Raw genomic sequence first — 21,690 nt, 5'->3', positions numbered from 1 at the left:
CAAACTGAGTAGTACATGCGCAAGATAGGCAAAATCAAGGATAATGTGAGGCCAGGAGGGCCGCGGTCCCGTGGTTAGAGTGAGCAGATGCGGAACGAGAGGTTCTTGGTTCAAGTCCTCACTCGACTGAAAAGTTTCATTTATTATCTGTCCGTCCGTCCGTCCAATGCGAGGTAACTGCGCCGTAGTATGGGGACGCTACACCTAAACAAAGATTGAAACACACGACGTCAGTCGACTACAGCGCACAGAAGAGAGAGTATTCCTGCTAACGAGGCTCCCTGGCTGGCAGTTGACTGTCCGCTACTTTTGACGAGAGTGCATTAAATACGTGAGATGCATTCCGTGGGCAAAATGAATCCAGCAAATATAGCTCGCGACTACTAATCGCACAGTTTTGCGGTGCGGCCGCAAAACACAGACACTAAACTTATTACAGTGAACAGAGACGTCAATGAACGAACGGACAGATCATAACTTTGCAAAAATAAATAAAATAAAGTTTTCCCTCGAGGGAAGACTTGAACCAAGGACCTCTCGTTCCGCAGCTGCTCACGCTAACCACGGAACCGCGGCGCTCCTGGCTCTTCACTTCCTGGCTTGATCCTAGATGTTGCCTATCATGCACATGGACTACTCAGTTTGTATATTTTGCTTATTTTTTTCATAGTTCCAAACAACTTCTTCCTGTTTTCTCGATTGATCTGTGTTCAGTTTTTCAAGGCCTATCCACTGTGCCAACTCATAACTAAATCTGGGGGGGGGGGGGGGGGGGGGTGCGATGGGGAGGTTCCCTTGTCACTACTGGGCATTAACGTGTGGTGTCTCCATTATACGTCTTTATGACGGTTTCAGCTCTGACGAGAACATTTTCGATAAGGTGGTGGTGGCTCTGAGCACTATGGGACCTAACTTCTGAGGTCATCATTCCTCTAGAACTTAACAACTACTTAAACGTAACTAACCTAAGGACACCACACACAACCATGCCCGAGGCAGGATTCGAACCTGCGATCGAAGCGGTCGTGCGGTTCCAGACTGTAGCGCCTAGAACCGCTCGGCCACACCAGCCGGCTTCGATGAGGTGTCTCAGTGTCTGTGAAAGGATGGTAGTCCCTCCTTCATCAAGAGCCGAAACCTGTAAAGGTAGTGATGTTCGACGTTCGGGTATGGAGAAAAGACGGCGTTCTAACTCATCCCGCAGGTGTTCCATTGGGTTCAAGGCCAGTCCATTCAGGAATGTTATTGTCCACGAAGTAACGAGAAGTAGAAGAAATCAGAAAAGTGAGAAACTTAACATCTTAATCGGTGATCACAAAGTAAATAAAGTTAAGGAATTCTGCTACCTACGCAGCAAAGTAACTCATGACTCAAGGAGAATTCAAAAAACAAGCTAGCATTGGTAAAAAGGGCACTCCTGGCCAACAGAAGTCTACCAGTATCAAACACAGGTCTTAATTTCAGTAAGAAATTTCTGAGAATGTACCTTTGGAGCGCAACATTGTGTGGTAGTGATGCACGGACTATGGGAAAACCGAAAAGAAGAGAAGCGTTTGAGATGTGGCGCTACAGAAAATGTTGAAAATTAAGTAGACTGACGAGGTAAGGAATGAGTACGTTCTCCGCAGAATCGGTGAGAAAAGAATATGTGGAAAACACTGACAAGAAGGAGGGACAGGATGGTAGGACATCTGTTAAGACATCTCGGAATAGCTTCCATGGCTCTAGAGGGAGCTGTAGAGGGTAAAAATTGTAGAGGAAAACAGCAAATAACTGAGGACCAGATTCGCAAATGCTACTCTGAGATCAAAAGGTTTTTCACAGGAGAGTAATACGTGACGGACCGCATCAAACCAATCAGAAGACTGATGACATCAAAAAAAAAAAAAAAGTCGACAAACGATTGCCTCAACGATGCTGCTTTATGACAGGGTGCATGATCATACTGATTGATTGAAAGAACCCTCTTTTCCTAACTATTCCTCTACTTTACGCAGCAAACAGTGCTGTTCGAATCCTTCCACGTTTAGCGTTCAATTTGGAACCAGACCCTAACCTTAAAAACATAAAAACACTCACACACCGTAACATCACTTTCTCCTCTGCTTCACTGTTATCTCTACACATGACGATATTCGCCAGATCCAGACCCTTCCATCGCACCGCCACATGGTATATCGTGATTCATCAGGCCACATCACTCATTTCCAATCATCCACTGACCTGTGGCTTAAGAGGAATTGGACGTTCATTGTACCCCCTCTTTTCTAATCTCTTCGCACAGGCACTGTGCTACCTGGACTGCTCGTACTACTTTGGAACTTAATGAGTGATTCCGTCCTCTAGTTTCATGCGATTTGTTTACAACCACCCTCGGAAATGCTCGATGTTCCCTGTCCGTCAGTACACATGTCTTCTCGGCAATGGTTTAGCTGCGGTGTTCCCTCTCCTTCCCGTTTTACAATGACGTCACCAGCTGTTCACGTGGGCAGCTTTCAAGGGCTGAAATGTCCCTGATGTATTCACTATTCAGGCGACATCACATGTCTAGTCCGTGTTCGAAGTCACTGAAATTCTTGACTGACCCATTCTGCAGTTACTGGTACTCAACTGAAAACACAATACTTTCCGCCTCCTTTTATACTGGAGGGTCCGCCTCTCGTGATACGTAGTGGTTAGTTCAGCATTACTTGGAGGAATCCAGATACGTCTGATCTCATAATGTTTACAGCTGAAGAAGAATTCCATAGTTTAAACCATATCGAATTCCTGCAGCAATTCATCTAAGAGATGAAATAAGACAATAAACTGGTAGCCAAGATCGCAGGAATTCTTTTTATTCCATGATTACCGGTTTCGGCAAAATTAAAGCCGCCATCATCGTATCTTAGGACACATACAGGTTACAACATCAAGGCAGACAATGGCGATATTAACTGCCTATAACATGCAGGCTTTACAAAATTGTCATACGTAGCACATATGGGTCTTTTTTTCATTTTACGTCATAGGGACATATCTTTTCGGATTGGTCTTACTAGACAACTTGTTCTTATTTTTATTTAGTTTTACATTCTTATAAATAACGTCGACTATAGATGGATCGTATCCATTATTATGTGCTATGTATGTCAGTGTTGCTGTTTCTTGCTTTATACTGTCTTGTTCCAGTGGGAGTTTTCTAAGTGTATGAATCATCGAATAGAAGTAGGCCTTTTTATATTTGGGAGGGGGACGGACATGATTGGGCGTTAATAATAAGGTATGTAGAGGACGGTTTCCTAAAAATGCTGAACTTATGGTGGCCGTTCACTTTCGTAATCGTCAAATCTAAATAATTAATGCTGAAATTTCTCTCAAGTTCAAGAGTAAAAATAATCTGATTACGCATCGCATAAGGGCTGCAAGGTATATGTTAATGTCATTGAGGTCGCCTCGGATCAGGGCAATGATATCGTCAACATATCTCTTATAGTATATAGTTTTCTCTTTCAAATTTGCATAATTACTGAAAAACTTATTCTCAAGGTGGTTAATAAAGATATCTACCATTGTACCTGCAAGTTAATTGCCAATCTCAAGCCCATCACGCTGACAATATATTCTTTATTGAACTGGAAGTATTTAAACGAGAGAGACGTTTCCAACAGATCAATGAATTCTATGTAAGCCTATGAAATCTGTGTCAAGCCTGCGTGTTATAGGCAACTATTAATATCACAATTGTCTGCCTTGATGTTGTAACCTGTATGTGTTCCAAGATCCGATGATGACGGCTTTAGTTTCGCCGAAACCGGTAATCATGGAATAAAAAGAATTCCTGCGATCTTGGCTACCAGTTTATTGTTTTATAACCATCTAGATGGCTTCCACATGAGCACAATGTGCTCCCTACAAAATGAAATAAGACGTTGTCTTAAGATACATCAAGCATGCGCATATTTATGATAAACTGTTTTGTTTATGAAGAGCTATTTATATATTGTTAAGTAATCAGAACAAAATAAATGCAATTTTTGTGCAACTTTCACCTGTGTCTCTTGAGACGGGGCGTCGCTCTCAGTTTTCACAACAAACATCCTCCTCTGGTTTTTTCTTCCTTCCCCCCCCCCTCCCCCTCTCACCCACGAGCTGTTGTGTCGTATCGCCGACTAATCTGTTGTAAGGAAGTTACGTCACAATTGGAGCACGTCCGGAACGCTCGCCAGGCGTGAAAACGCCGACATTAAAGACCACAGCGTCAGATAAGCCTGAAGAAACAAACGGAACAGCATCCTAAAACGGGTGTTGCCTCTATGTGTCCCACATAATGGCGTTGCTGTTGCCGGCACCGATCGAGATGGCGCAGTGGTAATGTGCTGGACTCGTATTCGGGCATACAGCGGTTCAAAACCCCGTCTCGCCATCTTCATAAGTTTTTCCCTGATTTATCTAAACTGGTTAAGGTAAATGTCGAGATGGAATGCTTTGCAAGAGCACGACCGATTCCGTTCCCCAGATTACCACAACCCGACCACGTGCTGATTCCCTAACGATCTCACAGTCGATGGTGGCATTTAGTCTCGCTGGAACATTTTGCGCCGATATATTGTAGGTCAGAACTTAACAGCGGCACGTAAGTGATACTATTTCACAAATCTGATGTTGTGGAACGTTTCGGCAAAGGGGGAGGGAGGGGGGAGTAGTACACGGTCAGTCACAATCAATGTATCGTTCTATAGATAGATTTTCGCTGTAGACCGGGAGACGCAACTATAACTAACCCTCACGTAATAGAAAAGGAGATCAAAGAAATGGTTCAGTAATTCAAAACGTGGTTCTTAAGCTACGATGACGATCAAAACAAACGGAGTTAACACTTTCTACAATTTGTTTGGGTTCTGACCTTCAAGAAGTAAGATAATGTTCTAAATTTGTAAGATTCGAAGAGGTTTCTTGGTCTCTACTCCGATTTTTAGAAACTGCTAATTCCGGCTTCCTAATTATAGCGTGTAAGACTAAAAGTTCACCGAGCGAGGTGGCGCAGTGGCTAGCACACTGGACTCGCATTCGGGAGAACGACGGTTCAATCCCGCGTCCGGACATCCTGATTTAGGTTTTCCGTGATTTCCCCAAATCACTCCAGGCAAATGCCGGGATGGTTCCTCTGAAAGGGCACGGCCGACTTCCTTCCCTAATCCGATGAGACCGATGACGACGCTGTCTGGTCTCCTTCCCCAAACCAACCAACCAACCAACTAAAATTCCAAGTTCCGGTATTCGCTTAGTCTTGCACCATTCTTCCGTCGCTGATTGCTTCTGTTTGAAAAATATCAACTACTCGGAACTTCGGATTCCTTCGTAAACTGTAGTTCCTGCCTTACCTGGCTGAGTAACGCAATTCGCAGCTCTTCGAAGGGCAAGGGCGTATCACCACCACTACGGAACTGTTTGCATGACTTTAGGCGGAAGCATAACCTAATCTGTGTTGTATGCGCCCCGTGTGGCGTCTGACTGTAACTTTGTTGCATCTCTATGGAGGCTGTGACTCATATCTCTGGTAAACACAGCAAAACTCCTGTGGCAGACACTAGAAGAGAGGCCGTGTGCGTCACGGAAAAAACCACTCCTGAAATTCTTAGAGCCTACGTTCCAAGAAGATTCAGCCAGCATACTACTTCCTCTCACACGTACATGTCGTGAAATGACCGTGGAGGGCCGGCCGGTGTGGCCGAGCGGTTGTAGGTGCTTCAGCCTGGAACCGCGCGACCGCTACGGTCGTAGGTTCGAATCCTGTCTCGGGCTTGGATGTGAGTGATGTCCTTAGGTTAGTTAGGTCTAAGTAGTTCTAAGTTCTAGGGGACTGATGACCTCAGATGTTAAGTCCCATAGTGCTCAGAGCCATTTGAACCATTTGACCGTGGAGGGAAAATGAGACAAATTCGATCTTCATCTGGACGCTTATCAGCCAGTCGTTTCTGTCGAGAATCGTTAAAAGGAGGCAAAGCGCAGTGGTACATGATTATGTAGATTTTCTTAGAGGTGCCTTGTATTTGACATTACAGGATCTACAGCTACGCTTCGCAAGCGTCTGTGAAGCGCATGCGACAAAGTACTTCTCATTCTACCATTTACCAGGGTTTCATACCGTTCCATTCATCGTGGAGCGAGGGAAAAATGCGTTGTAATTAGTCTGATTCTGTCTCCACTGTCCCTTCGGGAACGATATAGAGGGGCTGTTGTATATTCCTCACTTAAAGCCGAATCTTGAAACTTTGTAAGGAGGCTGGGTAGTTGACGTTCAAGTGTCTACCACTTAAAGTGTTTCAGCATCTCTGTGAGCCTCTCCTATGGGTCAAACAAACCTTTGACTATTCGTTCCAGCCTTCTTAGTATACGATTAATATGCCATGTTAGTCCTATTCGGTATGGATCCCGCCCATTTGAGCAGTATTCTAGATGGGTTTCATATATGGTTTGTAAGCAGTTCAATTGGCTCTGAGCACTATGGGACTTGACTGCTGAGGTTATCAGTTCCCTAGAACTTAAGTAGTCCCCTACTTAAACCTAACTTACCTAAGGACATCACACACATCCATGCCCGAGCCAGGATTCGAACCTGCGACCGTAGCGTTCGCGCGGTTCCAGACTGTAGTGCCCAGAACCGCTCTGCCACTCCGGCCGGCCGGTGTGTAAGCAGTCTTTTTTGCAAACTGATTGCCTTTTTCCCATCATCCTGTCAATGAAAGGAAGTCTGTCACCTGCATTACCTATGACTGAGACTAGGGGAGCATTCCATTTTATATCCTTATAAACTATCACAACCAGGTATGTATACGACGTGACAAATTTGAATTGTGACTCACAAATGTTGTAGTCATAGGTTACTACGATTCCTCGCTTTGTTACGTTCACAATTTTAAAATTCCGAACATTTAAGCTGCGAATCTCTGCACCTCTTTCAGAAATTATCACGATTCGATTGGATATTCGTGGGGCTTTTTTCATACAGTGCTTCATTATAAATAACCACATCACCTGCAAAAGAGGCTGATGTTACTATTAATATTCACATCAAAGGAATTTGCAATTGTGAATAAGGACTACCATCAGCTGTAGAATGGAATGATAACAGTGAAAATTGGTGCCGCATCGGGACTCGAACCAAGGATTCCCCGCATATCGTGAGCGGTCGCCTTACCATTTGGCTATCCGTACACTACTCACGGCCACACCCAATCTTCCATATATTGTTAGCCATGCGACTACTACATGTATTCTCGTACATCCATTGTGTATATTCCCGTACAGGTCAGACGTTGTAGTTGAAAGTCGCTTGCCCGGTATCGGCAGATGAATACGATACTGCAGTGCCTGTTTTATTCTGATTACGATGCAAAGTTCTATTGGACATGCATGACACTACCCTGGAGCACACCTCATATGAGTTTTACACATGTCAGTGACGCTCCATGAAAAACAAAATACCACGTCTCTGTAACAAGACAACTTCCATCCGATCGAATTTTGTTTTAAATATAGAATAATAGTACGTTTGTTAATATAATTCGTCGCACATATCTCATGACATGGACAACCGCCCCTCTCGAGAAGCATTCGCGAATAGGAAAGACGAGGTAAGTACACTACGGGCCATTAAAATCGCTACACCACGAAGATGACGTGCTACAGACGAGAAATTTAACCGACAGGAAGAAGATGCTGTGATATGCAAATCATTAGCTTTTCAGAGCATTCACACAAGGTTGGCATCGGCGGCGACACCTACAACGTACTGACATGAGGAAAGGTTCCAACCTATTTCTCATAGACAAACAGCGGTTGACCGGCGTTTCCTGGTAAAACGTTGTTGTGATGCCTCGTGTAAGGAGGAGAAAAGCGTCCAATCACGTTCCGACTTTGATAAAGGTCGGATTGTAGCCTATGGCGATTGCGGTTTGTAGTATCGCGACGTTGCTGTTCGCGTTGGTCGAGATCCAATGACTGTTAACAGAATATGGAGTCGGTGGTTTCAGGAGGGTAATACGGAACGCCGTGCTGGATCCCAACGGCCTCGTATCACTAGCATTCGAGATGACAGGCATCATATCCGCACGGCTGTAACGGATCGTGCAGCCACGTCTCAATCCCTGAGTCAAGAGATGGGGACGTTTGCAAGACAACGACCATCTGCACGAACAGTTCGACGACGTTTGCGGTAGCATGGACTATCAGCTCGGAGTCCATGGCTGCAGTTACCCTTGACGCTGCATCACAGAGAGGAGTGCCTGCGATGGTGTACTCAACGACGAACCTGGGTGCACGAATGGCAAAACGTAATTTTTTCGGATGAATCCAGGTTCTGTGTACGGCATCATGATGGTCGCATCCGTGTTTGGCGACATCGCGGTGAACGCACATTGGAAGCGTGTATTCGTCATCGCCATACTGGCGTATCACCCGGCGTGATGGTATGGGGTGTCATTGGTTACACGTCTCGGTCACCTCTTGTTCGCACTGACGACACTTTGAACAGTGGACGTTACATTTCAGATGTGTTACGACCAGTTGCTCTACCCTTAATTCGATCCCTGCGAAACTCGACGTTTCAGCAGGATAATGCACGATTGCATGTTGCAGGTCCTGTACGGCCATTTCTGGATACAGAAAATGTTCGACTGCTGCCCTGGCCAGCACATTCTCCAGATCTCTGACCAAATGAAAACGTCTGGTCAATGGTGGACGAGCGACTGGCTCGTCACAATACGCCTGTCACTATTCCTAATGAACTGTGGTATCGTGTTGAAGCTGCATGGGCAGCTGTACCTGAACACGCCATCCAAGCTCTGTTTGACTCAATGCCCAGGCGTATCAAGGCCGTTATAACGGCCAGAGGTGGTTGTTCTGGTTACTGTTTCCTGAGGATCTATGCACCGAAATTGCGTGAAAATGTAATCACGTGTCAGTTCTAGTATAATATATTTGTCCAATGAATACCCGTTTATCAACTGCATTTCTTCTTGCTGTAGCAATTTTAATGGCCAGTAGTGCACTTCTTCTTCACCGGTACAGGAACGAACCAGCGCCTCGCACCAGAAGCCTGCCAGCGGAGTCGTATTTACAATTACGGGATGTCTCTGTTGCCTGGCGTAACAAAGCGAGAGAGGCTGTGTACAGTACATCTGCTGCGAGTAAGCAGTGCGCAGGCGCAGACTGCGAGCAGAGCGCCTTATGGCAGGCAGCGCCGCGGCGGCGCCGGCGAGTGAAAGTGGACGGCTGCCGGCTCGCAGCAGGGAAAGTGGTCGGCAGGCGGCCCGCACTGCGCCTGCGCCGCGCCACGCCACGTCACGCCCCTCAGGCATTCCTCCCACTCGTACGGCTCGGCCACACGGCCGCTTCACATCGGGATTACTGGGCCGGTGACATCATCAGCGTGGCGGGGCTGCGAGCCTCGGCAGCCGACAAGCGACCGGTGGATGACGTCACTAATAACAACACGACAGTACCACAACAAAACCCCGTAATCTCTCGGGACTTTCGCGGGGTTAGGGAGTTGGTAATGGGATTGCTCTTGTCGTCTTCGAAAAAAATACTGAAATCTGGAAATATCAGACCACAGTGGAGTAAATAAACTGCTCGACAGTTGCTAAGGAACAACTGCCAGTTGCTGTGGAACAACCGACAGTCGCTATGGAACAACCGACAGTCGCTATGGAGCAACCGACAATTACGACGGAACAGCCGAAAGGAAGGAACATCGGGTCCAACGAGCCGTCGACATCGAGGTCATTAGAGACGCAGCACAAGCTCCGGTTGTGTCAAGGATGGCGAAGGAAGAAAATCGGCTGTGCCCTTTCAAAGGAAGCATCCCTGCAGTTGCCTGGAGGGATTTAGGAAAAACGCAAAAGACCTAAATCTGGATGGCCGCGAGCGTGTTCGAACCGTTGTCCTCCCGAATGCGAGTTCAGTGAGCTAACCACTGCGCCATCTCACTTGGTCGGAACACCCGAAAAATGATAATCTAAGGATATGTAGAGGTCGGGGCGTGTTAATTATAGCGAAGCGAGTGCATGAACATTCTGCATCCATTCGACTGTTCACGCAGTAGCGTATTTAACGAAGACGGTTCTGGAATCGATTAGTGCGACATTCCGTGTGGTAGGGCAACATGTCTGCAAGACAGTGTTTGAGTGCTTACGATCGTGGACGAGCAGCTTGACGGCTCGAAGCCGGTCGAAGTATCGCCGCTGTGGCCACAGTAATGGGTGAATCCAAAAGCGTCATCTCTTGATTTAAAAAGGACAGCTGCGTGTGGAATGCTAGGCGGAGCACCATACCGCAAGAGCATCGGTATGTAGTTGTGGTAGCGAAAAGGAACAGACATTTCACTCCTAGGCAGATCGCAACAGACCTTGAAACCGCTACTGGTACACGTTTCTCTGCCAGAACCATTTCGTGGCGATTAAATCAGGCTTGTTTCTGTGCTCGGAAGCCTCTTAAATGCAACTACGCCATCGTCGAGAAAGAGTTCATTGGAGTTTGGAGCAGTTTGGTTTGGCTGAGCTACAGTTATCCAGCGTGATGTTCTCCGACGAATCCCGCTTCACAGTGGCAACAGATTCTAGCCACCAGTTAGTGTGGAGAGAAAGGGAAACACATTACACACCACATAATTTTCAGGAAGGTCATCCGCATGGCCTAGGCGGTATGGTCTGGGCAGACATTATGCACAATGACCGAACAGCGCTTCATATGTTTGAGCGACGTACTGTTACAGCACAGCGATATTGCAGGAAGATTATTCTCCATCGTGTACGTCTGTTTAGGGGTGCGGTAGGTCCCGACTTTTTGTGTACTGACGACACTGCCCTCCTACACAGGACCGCTGAGTTGTCAGGCGTACTGGAAAGTGAAGATATTGGAAGTATCGAATGGCTTGCGTACTCTGCGGACCTGAACCAAGTACAGCGTGCTTGGGATGCTCTTGGCAGAGATGTCTCTAGACGAACACCCCCTCCTCGAACCGTGCAAGAACTAAAAACCGCCTTGAGAGAGATATAGGACAATATCCGTCAAGGATATTGGTAGCCAGCATGATCAACAGCTGCAGAGTGTGCATTAGTGCCCGAGGAGGGCATATTCCTTAATAATAGTCCGATATCGACCTTTATGTTGGAAGTCCTGTGTCAAACAAGAACGTTGTTTATGTCTGTTACCTGCTTTCCCATGAGGTGAAATCTGTACCATTTTTATTTACAAACGTATCACTCCACCTCCATTACGTATGTGCTGTGTATCATCTCGTCCATCATTCCCTGTGATTATTCCTTAGCAGCTGTCGAGCCGAGTATATGACTGATCGAAAGTCATGGAAAGGCTCATTATGTGACGTAACTACCGAGCCCTCAAAACTGCAGTAACAAGGCGACGTTAGGTAATTTGATAATATTTACACAGTGACTAGAATAATGAATAGGTTGTGGTCCCAAAGGTCGCGCGTCAGATTGTGTAAAGCTATTGAGAGGAATATCTGTTTAAATGCGAACATTTTAGGTTAGGCTTTACCGTGACTGTTATTGACATTAAATGAAACAACAAGTTTACTGTTACCAGTCACCGTTTTATTTATCTCCACGACACTTTCAGAGGTTTAAACCTTTTTGTCGGAAGAAACCCAAAACCAAGTTCTGAAATAGTGTCTTGATACTCCACTAGACAGTGCCATAAGTTCCTCCCCCCCCCCTCCCCCCCCAAAAAAACAGTAACATAACACACATACAAATGTCATACTAACTAATGTAAATCCACCTGATGATGGAGGTTTAAACCTTTAAAACGCGGCGTGGAGATAAATAAAACGGTGACTGATAACAGTAAACGTGTTGTTTCATTTAAGAAATATCTGTATTGACAGTCGTTGGCTTGGCCGCTAATTTATTAATAACAGGGATAGAAGCTAAAGCAACAAATTAAGATTTGTGAACGGCATTTGGATCTGGGTCTCTTGCTTCTACGCAGATGAGGAGATGAGGTAACCGTTACACCACCATAGCACTGTACCTACCACGGCTGCACAGATTGCCCTAGTTTAGTGCCCTCCCTAACACAACCTTCAGTTCACATTTCCAGCCCATTTTCCCAAAAATAATTTGTCGCAAATACAGCACATTCGAGCCACATTTCACTTCGTCTTGGACGGGCGTTGGTAAATCATAATGGTGAGGAAGTGAGAAGAAAATAACAATTTAAAAAAAAAAGGCTTCCAGGAATAGTATTTCCAGCTGTGTAGGCTTCATATTGCAGATTATTTGCACCAAAAATGAAAACAAGAATTGGAATAGATTGGGGAAATATTGATGAGATAATGTAAACAGTGGCAGCTGAATGAGCTGCTTTTCCTTTGCAGGACAAAGGACCTCGAGACGCGAGATGTGAGAAAAGATAGCGTAAGGTGCGCCGAGCGAAGGTGACAATAACACAGTTGTGAAACCGCTACCGTTTCCGCCCTTCACTGACGCAGACGTGTGGTAAGTGAAAGGCAGCCGGACACACGGGGGAGGCTTTGCAGGACGTGAAAGTGCGGGTCCCACATTTGGACAGGAAGCCCACTATTTGTGTATCCGCACTGCTGCTCAATCTGTTTCCTTTGCATTTTCCGCATGGTCTCACGCTTGTGTCCTCGCGGGCTTCTAAACGCTAACGATGACACGAAGAAAAGAAACAATTTGATCTTTAAAGAGACGCCCTCGTCTTACAGAGTCTACAAGCCACGAATTTATTTGCGAGCCGCAAAAATTTCTGATTCCAGTCGGTCTACGCCTGATAACTGCGTACAGAATCGTTGAGCGAAGTGGTGCAGTGGTGAGGCGTGAATCCATATTATGGAAGACAAGGTTAAACTCTAAATATGATCAAACAGCTTTAGGTTTCCTGTTCCTGTTTTTCAAAAATGTTCAAATGTGTGTGAAATCTTATGGGACTTAACTGCTAAGGTCATCAGTCGATAAGGTTACACACTACTTACCCTAAATTATCCTAAAGACATACATACACACCCATGCCCGAGAGAGGACTCGAACCTCCGCCGGGACTAGCCGCGCAGTCCATGACTGCAGCGCCTCAGACCGCTCGGCTAATCTCGCGCGGCTCTTGTTTTTCCACTCAATGCGAAAGCGGGAATCGTTCCTGGACGAGTGAACGTCCAATGCCATAGGGTGTCCTCCAATCATGAGAGCTGATACCCGAAAGTTGAACTACTGAGTTGACATTGTATAATTACATTTTCATTAGACGCATAAAGTTGTTAAATTTTACATGTAATTGCAATTAGAAACTCAGAGGTTAGCAACAGTCGTCGGTAGGATCTTCCTTGTAAAAAAATTCCAAGAGAAAAAACAGTGCATAAAATCTTAAACCAACCGACATAACATGCGTTAACTGTAATTACTTCATCTTATCACCCATATGCCGGCCGCGGTGGTCTCGCGGTTCTAGGCGCGCAGTCCGGAGCCGTGCGACTGCTACGGTCGTAGGTTCGAATCTTGCCTCGGGCATGGATGTATGTGATGTCCTTAGGTTAGTTAGGTTTAATTACTTCTAAGTTCTAGGGGACTGATGACCTCAGCTGTTAAGTCCCATAGTGCTCAGAGTCATTTTTTTTATCACCCATATTCGCTAGGATGGTAAGAATATCGATGTGACAGCATCTAGTATTCTGTTACATCTAGAGATGTGAAACTACCGGCGGCTTTCCTATACTACCATAAGGAAGCGAAGACTACGATACTTTTCCTAGTAGCTTTGGCCAGTTAAAGTCGTACCAATGTTACCTGTCCATTGGGTGCATTGCATACCAATCGGGCGATAGCGCATAACCATAGACTTTTTTTTATGCGATCAGTGTTTTATTAGATTCCTCTAAAAACTGGACGTGGTGAACAGTCTAGAAACTGAGTGAGGATATATAAAAAGGGGGTAACCTAAGGATCATTGTTTTCTAGATCGTTATGCTCCTGTCTGTTACTTAAGAATAAACAGTATTTACAGCAAAATTGAAATTATCCATGTTTAATTTAGGTTTTTATTAGAAAATTGTTGTTTTGTAACATGAAACTGAGGGATGTTGTACTAAGAAAAGAAAACAATACAGATTTATTGTATATCGCTGGAAAACGCAATTTCCTTGACAAAAAGGTAGCAAAAAAAAAAATCAAAGATCGTTACAATACTTCGTCGAACGTACATAAAAGATGTTTCTGTTATTCGTAAACAGCTTTCGCATTTACCAATAAGACAAGGAAACTCTTGCCTTTCATCATGATGAAGAACATTGTACTGAGTACAGAATAACAACAACAACTATATTTTTTGTATATTTTCGCATGTAAACAGTACTTGGATCTGAAGTAATTGCTTTGGTTACATAAAAGTGGGGAAGTTACACCATCAATTAATGTTTATTACTTGTTGTTGTTGTTGTCTTCAGTCCTGAGACTGGTTTGATGCAGCTCTCCATGCTACTCTATCCTGTGCAAGCTGCTTCATCTCCCAGTACCTACTGCAACCTACATCCTTTTGAATCTGCTTAGTGTACTCATCTCTCGGTCTCCCTCTACGATTTTTACCCTCCACGCTGCCCTCCAACGCTAAATTTGTGATCCCTTGATGCCTCAAAACATGTCCTACCAACCGATCCCTCCTTCTAGTCAAGTTGTGCCACAAACTTCTCTTCTCCCCAATCATATTCAATACCTCCTCATTAGTTACGTGATCTATCCACCTTATCTTCAGTATTCTTCTGTAGCACCACATTTCGAAAGCTTCTATTCTCTTCTTGTCCAAACCAGATATCGTCCATGTTTCACTTCCATACATGGCTACATTCCAAACAAATACTTTCAGAAACGACTTCCTGATACATAAATCTATACTCGATGTTAACAAATTTCTCTTCTTCAGAAACGCTTTCCTTGCCATTGCCAGTCTACATTTTATATCCTCTCTACTTCGACCATCATCAGTTATTTTACTTCCTAAATAGCAAAACTCCTTTACTACTTTAAGTGTCTCATTTCCTAATCTAATTCTCTCAGCATCACCTTTTATTACTTATAAAATGTGATTTATATTGTATATATGCAGAGTGAACACTTATATCGTATAAGGATACAAAATACACGATGGACTGACACTGAATGATGTGCGGTTCTGATTATGTGCAAAACAAACAACGCAAAAATAGGGAAATCGTCGACTCCCATTTTATTTCTTAAAGATTCATTTACGTTACTTTCCCTATCAGTTCTACCAACAATCCTGCCGTTTACTACGACATTTATGTAGTGTACCAAAACTACCACCGGGCGAGGTGGCGCAGTGGTTAGCACACTGGACTCGCATTCGGGAGGACGACGGTTCAAACCCGCGTCCAGCCATCCACATTTAGGTTTTCTGTGGTGTCCCTAAATCGCTTCAGGCAACTGCCGGGATGATTCCTTTGAAAGGACACGGCCGACTTCGTTCCCCATCCTTCCCTTCGGGACGGATGACCTCGCTGTTTGGTCTCCTCCCCCAAACCAACCAATCAAAACTACAGTTCCGTAGTGTTGGTAGAACACAACTCTAGTTACACGACAAGGGGCAGTTGCATTCCCCTTCCTCTCCCTTGATACGTCCTTATTAGACACGCTGGACAAAGTTCGTTGGCTCATACGTGTACATCTACATGTACACAGATACTCCGCAAGCCACCGTATGGTGCGTGGCAGAAGGTACTCTGTACCACTACTAATCATTTCCTTTTCTGCTCCGCTCGTAAATAGAGCGAGCGAAAAACGACTGTCTTTACGTCTCCGTATGAGCTCTAATTTCTTGTATCTTATTTTCGTGGTTCTTACGAGCGATGTCTACATCTACATTTATATTCCGCAAGCCACCCAACAATGTGTGACGGAGGGAACTTTACGTGCCACTGTCATTACATCTCTTTCCCGTTCCAGTCGCGTATGGTTCGCGGGAAGAACGACTGCTGGAAAGTCTCCGTGCGCGCTCGAATCTGTATAATTTTACATTCTAGATCTCCTCGGGAGGTATAAGTAGGGGGAAGCAATATATTCGATAGCTCATCCAGAAACGCACCCTCTCGAAACCTGGACAGCAAGCTACACCGCGATGCAGAGCGCCTCTCTTGCAGACTCTGCCACTTGAGCTTGCTAAACATTTCCGTAATGCTATCACGCTTACCAAATAACCCTGTGACGAAACGCGTCGCTCTTCTTTGGATGTATGTTGGCGGCAGCAGAATCGTTCTGCAGTTAGTTTCAAAAGCCGATTCTCTCAATTTTCTCAGTAGGGTTTCTCGAAAAGAACGTATGTTTCCCTCGAAGGAGTCCCACCTGAGTTCGCAAAGCGTCTCCATAACCCTTACGTGTAGTTCGAACCTACCGGTAACATATCTAGCAGAGCTCGCATCTGAATTGCTTCGATGTCTTCCTTCAATCCGACCTGGTACGGATCCCAGACACTCGAGCAGTATTCAAGAATAAGTCGCACCGACGTCCTGTATGCGGTCTCCTTTACAGGAGAAAATAAAGAGATGTGCGGCTAGGACCTCCCGACGGGTAGACTGATCGCCGGGTGGGATGATATGATGATGTTGAAGACAACACAAATCTCCGACCCAGCCGGGAATCGAACTCGGGCCTCTTTACAGGTGAAACACACTTCACTGAAATTCTCCCAATAAATCCAAGTCGACCCATAGTCCTCACATGCTCGTTCCACCTCATACCGCTTTGCAACGCTACGCCCAGATATTTAAACGACTTGGCTGTGTCAAGCAGGACACTACTAATACTGTATCCGAACATTGCATGTTTGTTCTTCCGACTCATCCGCATTACCTTACATTCTTGCACATTTAGGACCAGCTGCCATTCATCACACCAACTGGAAATTTTGTCTGAGTCGTCCTGTGGGACTCTGTTGGAAAATGGGCTTGATTCTCGCAGGAATGACAATCTCACAGCGCTACATTGGGTAGGTTTCGGCTGGCCTCGGCAGCTGACGCCCTCGTTCAGCGCCCAGGTGGTGGAGCAGACAGAGGCGCCTAACGCCGCGGCCCTGTTCTATTTCAGACGCTGAAGTCGGAGCAGGTGGCGGGCAGCAGGCAGCGGCTGGCTACACCCAGTCCGGCGGCGACCCCCAGTCCCGCCGTGCTGCGCCACACCAGGGACAGAGACAGAGACAGGGACGCCGGCTGGTTCAAGTCGCTCGACAGGCTCACCAAGAAGAGCCGCGCGCGCGACAAGGTGAGTCGGGAGGGCACCGCCTCCCCGCGCTGCGTTGGCGTCTCTAATAAAGGAAGGCAGGATTGGGTTACGACTGTGGACGGAGCCCGAATCAATTACTATTGGCTTTCCTTGCAATTTCACACATTTACTTTAATAAATAAGTTTTGAAAAAAAAAAAAAACAATGAGGTTGCAATCAGAATTTTAAGGCACGTAAGCGTTTCTGAAGAAGAGAAATTTGTTAACATCGATTATAGATTTAAGTGTCAGGAAGTCGTTTCTGAAAGTATTTGTGTGGAATGTAGCCATGTATGGAAGTGAAACGTGGTCGATAAACAGTTTAGGCAAGAAGAGAATAGAAGCTTTCGAAATGTTGTGCTACAGAAGAATGCTGAAGATTAGATGGGTAGATCACGTAACTAATAAGGACGTATTGAATAGAATTGGAGAGAAGAGAAGTTTGTGGCACAACTTGACTAGAAGAACGGATCGATTGGTAGGACATGTTCTGTTCTGACACATCAAGGGATCACCAATTTGCTGTTGGAGGGCAGCGTGGGGGGTAAAAATCGTAGAGGGAGACCAAGAGATGAATACACTTAGCAGATTCAGAAGGATGTAGGTTGCAGTAGGTACTGGGAGATGAAGAAGCTTGCACAGGATAGAGTAGCATGGAGAGCTGCATCAAACAAGTCTCAGGACTGAACATCACAACAACAACAACAACAACAATCACGGCTGAAGGCCTTTAACGCGAAATATGCCAATAATTTAAAATTTAACAAATACATAAAATACAGACATCCAAAAATTTTGAAGACAAGCCAATGTGGTCGCAATCGGAATTTTAAGGCAAGTAACCACAATCACGGCTGAAGGCCTTTAACTCAAAAAATGGCAATTATTTAAAATTTAATAAATACATAAAATCCAAACGGCCAATAATTTTGAAGACAAGCCAGTGTGGTCGCAATCACAATTTTAAGGCAAGTAACCATTATCGCGGCTGAAGTCCTTTAACGCCCAAAATGGCAATTATTAAAAAAAACACTTAACAAACATACTGTCATACGGCGAACGGCATAGCAAAAGTTAATTTTTAAAAAAAATGTTTCAAATGGCTCTAAGCACTATGGGACTTAACATCTGAGGTCATCAGTCCCCTAGACTTAGAACTACTTAAATCTAACTAACCTAAGGACATCACACACATCCATGTCCGAGGCAGGATTCAAACCTGCGACCGTAGCGGTTGCGCGGTTCCAGACTCTAGCGACTAGAACCGCTCGGCTACTCAGGCAGGCAAAAAAATACCAAACAGTTGAGACAAATGATAGTAACTTAATAATAAAATAAAACACAAAGTCCAGTGATAGACGGTGCTCCAGGAATCGACCTCTGAGTAGGTCACACCTGGAGTTGCATTCAGTTCACAAGATGGTAACTCGGACTAGTGGCTCTCTAACGAGCTGAGGTTACCTGACGTCCAACAAAACAAATGCAAGACATAATATTACGTCAATGCCGGAACCAGCGGTCTGGGCTCCGCCCGTAGAATACTGTGCTTAGAGCGCCCAGAACAAGAAGGAATGACTACCACTGAGGTAGAAGAACGCCACCCAACCTACAGTCAGGAAGCTGTCAAACTTACACGCCTCACCGGACAGCGGCGCCAAGGCGAGGAAATGTACACTACCGTTACACACACTAAACCCCCAGGGCAGGTAACTGGAGCGTTAGCGGCCACAAGACAGAAAAATACCGCTGGTTGAACTCAACAACGTAAGAAGCTGAAAAAAGGAATTAGGAGCTCAGGAAGGCTAATCAGATCCGCCTTCCCCAGGTACTCCACTCGCTGCTTTTCGCCTCGGCGACACTACGAGCAGCAACACTAACCCAAGTCGCTGGAGAATCGCGAGATTTCACAATGGTGGAGGTTTCTCTACTTCAGTGCAAATGCACTCAACGCGAATAGCAATGCACTCAACTTAAATATGCAGGATCCCGTTTCGACGGGGTCGTGCACCCTCGTGACCACTGCCCTTCGATCCGGCAGTCCATACACGCCGCCAGCGGTCCCGACGTGTTGTCGCTCTGCGCGGACCTCGCTACTCTTGCGTCCCCAACGCCTCCACACTCACACCACACGGAAGAAGCAGTAGGTCGCCCCAAAGATAGGGCAGTAGAACTACGTATCGATAAACGCCGCTGCTGCCACTAGCGGACAGGCAACGCTTACGAAACCGAGTGGAGCCAGTGAACACGAGAAGAAGACAAACAACACAACCATGGCAACTAAACGATACTCTTGGCAGAAACCTACACACCTCACTAACTCGAGCCGCAGAATGGCTCAGCGATGTCACGTGACTAGCTGCTATATGCATCTGGCTGCAACGACTGAAGAGCAGCTAACGCCGAACTTCACTCTCGACTGGTATACAATTGCATACTCGGAGGTCTAAAATGCATGTACTTTCCCTCGTTTTGATCCCTCATTTATCCACTGGGTGGTTATAACTAAACTTTCCCTATTTAACACATTATAATACGGAAACTAATTACCACACGAGTACCTAACTTGGTAGTATTAATGGCCAGAGTATGGGGTGCATGATTTCCATGCGTCGCAGCGCCACCGTCCAGTTACAACTATGGCCACCAGGTATCGTTTCAGTCTTCGCGATGCACAGTCTTACACATGCGACCAGTCACAATGTACTTGTTGACATGTCGGCATGAGCTTGGGCAAAAGGGGCAGGGCATTACTGGTGAAGCTCTGTTGTCAAAACAACAGTAATGCTGCAGCTGCACTTCGAGAATATCGGCAGCTGAAAGGATTGCAGTAGCGTTCTCTTTCTCCACTTGCTGAGCGGAGCATGATGACGTTCGAATCAACTGGAGAACTGGGCGTCATTGGGGGAAGAAATCGACGACCGGTTGCACCACAAGTGGTTGATGAAATCGCCGTTGCTATGGCAGACAACGCTGCATGCAATTCCCGATCGTCAGGCAGTGCACGTGCAGTGTCACGACAGTTGAACATCCCTTGTCCACTGTTCGGAAGGTGTTAAGAAACATTCCCAAATGGTATCCGTACAAGATCCGTGTAGTACAGCAGCCTGCACCACACGACGTACAACGACGTGCCGACTTCGAGGGCTGGTCTTTGATCATCCTATGGACAGGCGACGCTCATATGTCGTTGACAGGTGAGCTGAACACACAGAATTGGGGATCTTCACCTCCAGTCGCTGTATATGAAGTTCCTCTGTATGGTGAACGTGTCACCGAATGGTGTGGCTTCACGGCTACGTTCATCATTGGCCCATTATATTTTGCACAGGCTGCCGCTCAAGGACAAAAGACGTGCAGTATGACTGGCGCAGCGTTACTGCGATATGCTTCGCCATCATGTCATACCCGACCTACAGGAGAGACGCGCATTGAACTCAACAGTTTTCATGTAAAATGGGCCCCAGCGCACATCGGTCGTGAAGTTCACCTGCATCTCTTAAACACTTTTGGAAACGGTCGGATTATCAGTCGATAGTTTCCAAATACCTGGCCAGCACGATCACCTGAGGCGACTCCCTGTGATTTCTGGTTGTGGAGCTACTTGTAGGACAGGGTTTACCAGTGGAACATTAACACATGCGCTAATCTGAAGCGCAGCACATCAAGGGAGGTAATCAGCATACCTACGGACATAATTCGTTCTGCTGTGCAGAATACAGTCCTGCACTTTCAGAATCTTCTGGACATTGCTGGGCGCAATATTGAGCCCCTTTTGTAGTGGTACCGGTATGTAATGGTATGGTGTACCGCTGCAGCACATTAAAACGGTTTCAATTGTACTGATTCTGCATTACTCCTCTTCCCCATGACCTTGACATTAATTCTACCAAGTTTCGTCCTCGTACTGTAATTAGTTTCCGTGTTAACGTGTTATATTGGGAAAGTTTAATTATAACCACACGGTACATCCAATAAACGAATTAGCGAGTAAACTGAAATGTCAGTTGTGGCGTATGACCCCGTTGTAGAAATATCCTCGAGATTAAACAATAGTCATCATTTGTTGTAACGTACATGGTCAAATTAATTATCATTGTCTATTAAGTACTGAGAAATGTATTACTGTATTTAAGCTTCTAACAAAAATTAATACAATAAGACCATACCATACGCTATTGGCTTATTGAGGATTACTTTAAATACATTTATACAGAAATTTTAAATGTAATTATTACTCCATGACCATAAATTACTTTACTGTTGCATAACTGTCTGTGTAAAACAACTAAAAACTTTAAATTTCATAAATAGTTTTCTGTTAGCGTTTGATGTATAACACCAAACTCTCATATTTTTCTAGGCTTCTGCATCACTATTAAAGGTGGTTTACTAAACACCTTCAT

At 45.4% G+C, this 21,690-nt stretch overlaps 1 protein-coding gene across 2 annotated transcripts in view; it reads left to right on the top strand.

Moving 5' to 3' along the window:
* Positions 1-21,690, top strand: part of LOC126277921 (zinc finger CCCH domain-containing protein 13-like) — a 963,772-nt gene that overhangs the window by 911,208 nt on the left and 30,874 nt on the right. For both annotated transcript variants that reach the window (XM_049977490.1, XM_049977491.1), the window contains one exon: positions 17,115-17,288. In XM_049977490.1, coding sequence (XP_049833447.1) covers positions 17,115-17,288 — 174 coding nt within the window. The remainder of the gene's footprint in view (positions 1-17,114; positions 17,289-21,690) is intronic.

The sequence above is a fragment of the Schistocerca gregaria genome, chromosome 6 (assembly GCF_023897955.1).
Source record: "Schistocerca gregaria isolate iqSchGreg1 chromosome 6, iqSchGreg1.2, whole genome shotgun sequence".
In the NCBI taxonomy this organism is placed as follows: Eukaryota; Metazoa; Arthropoda; class Insecta; order Orthoptera; family Acrididae; genus Schistocerca; species Schistocerca gregaria.
The sequence above is the reverse complement of the archived record's forward strand: the minus strand, read 5'-3'. Positions and strand labels throughout refer to the sequence as shown.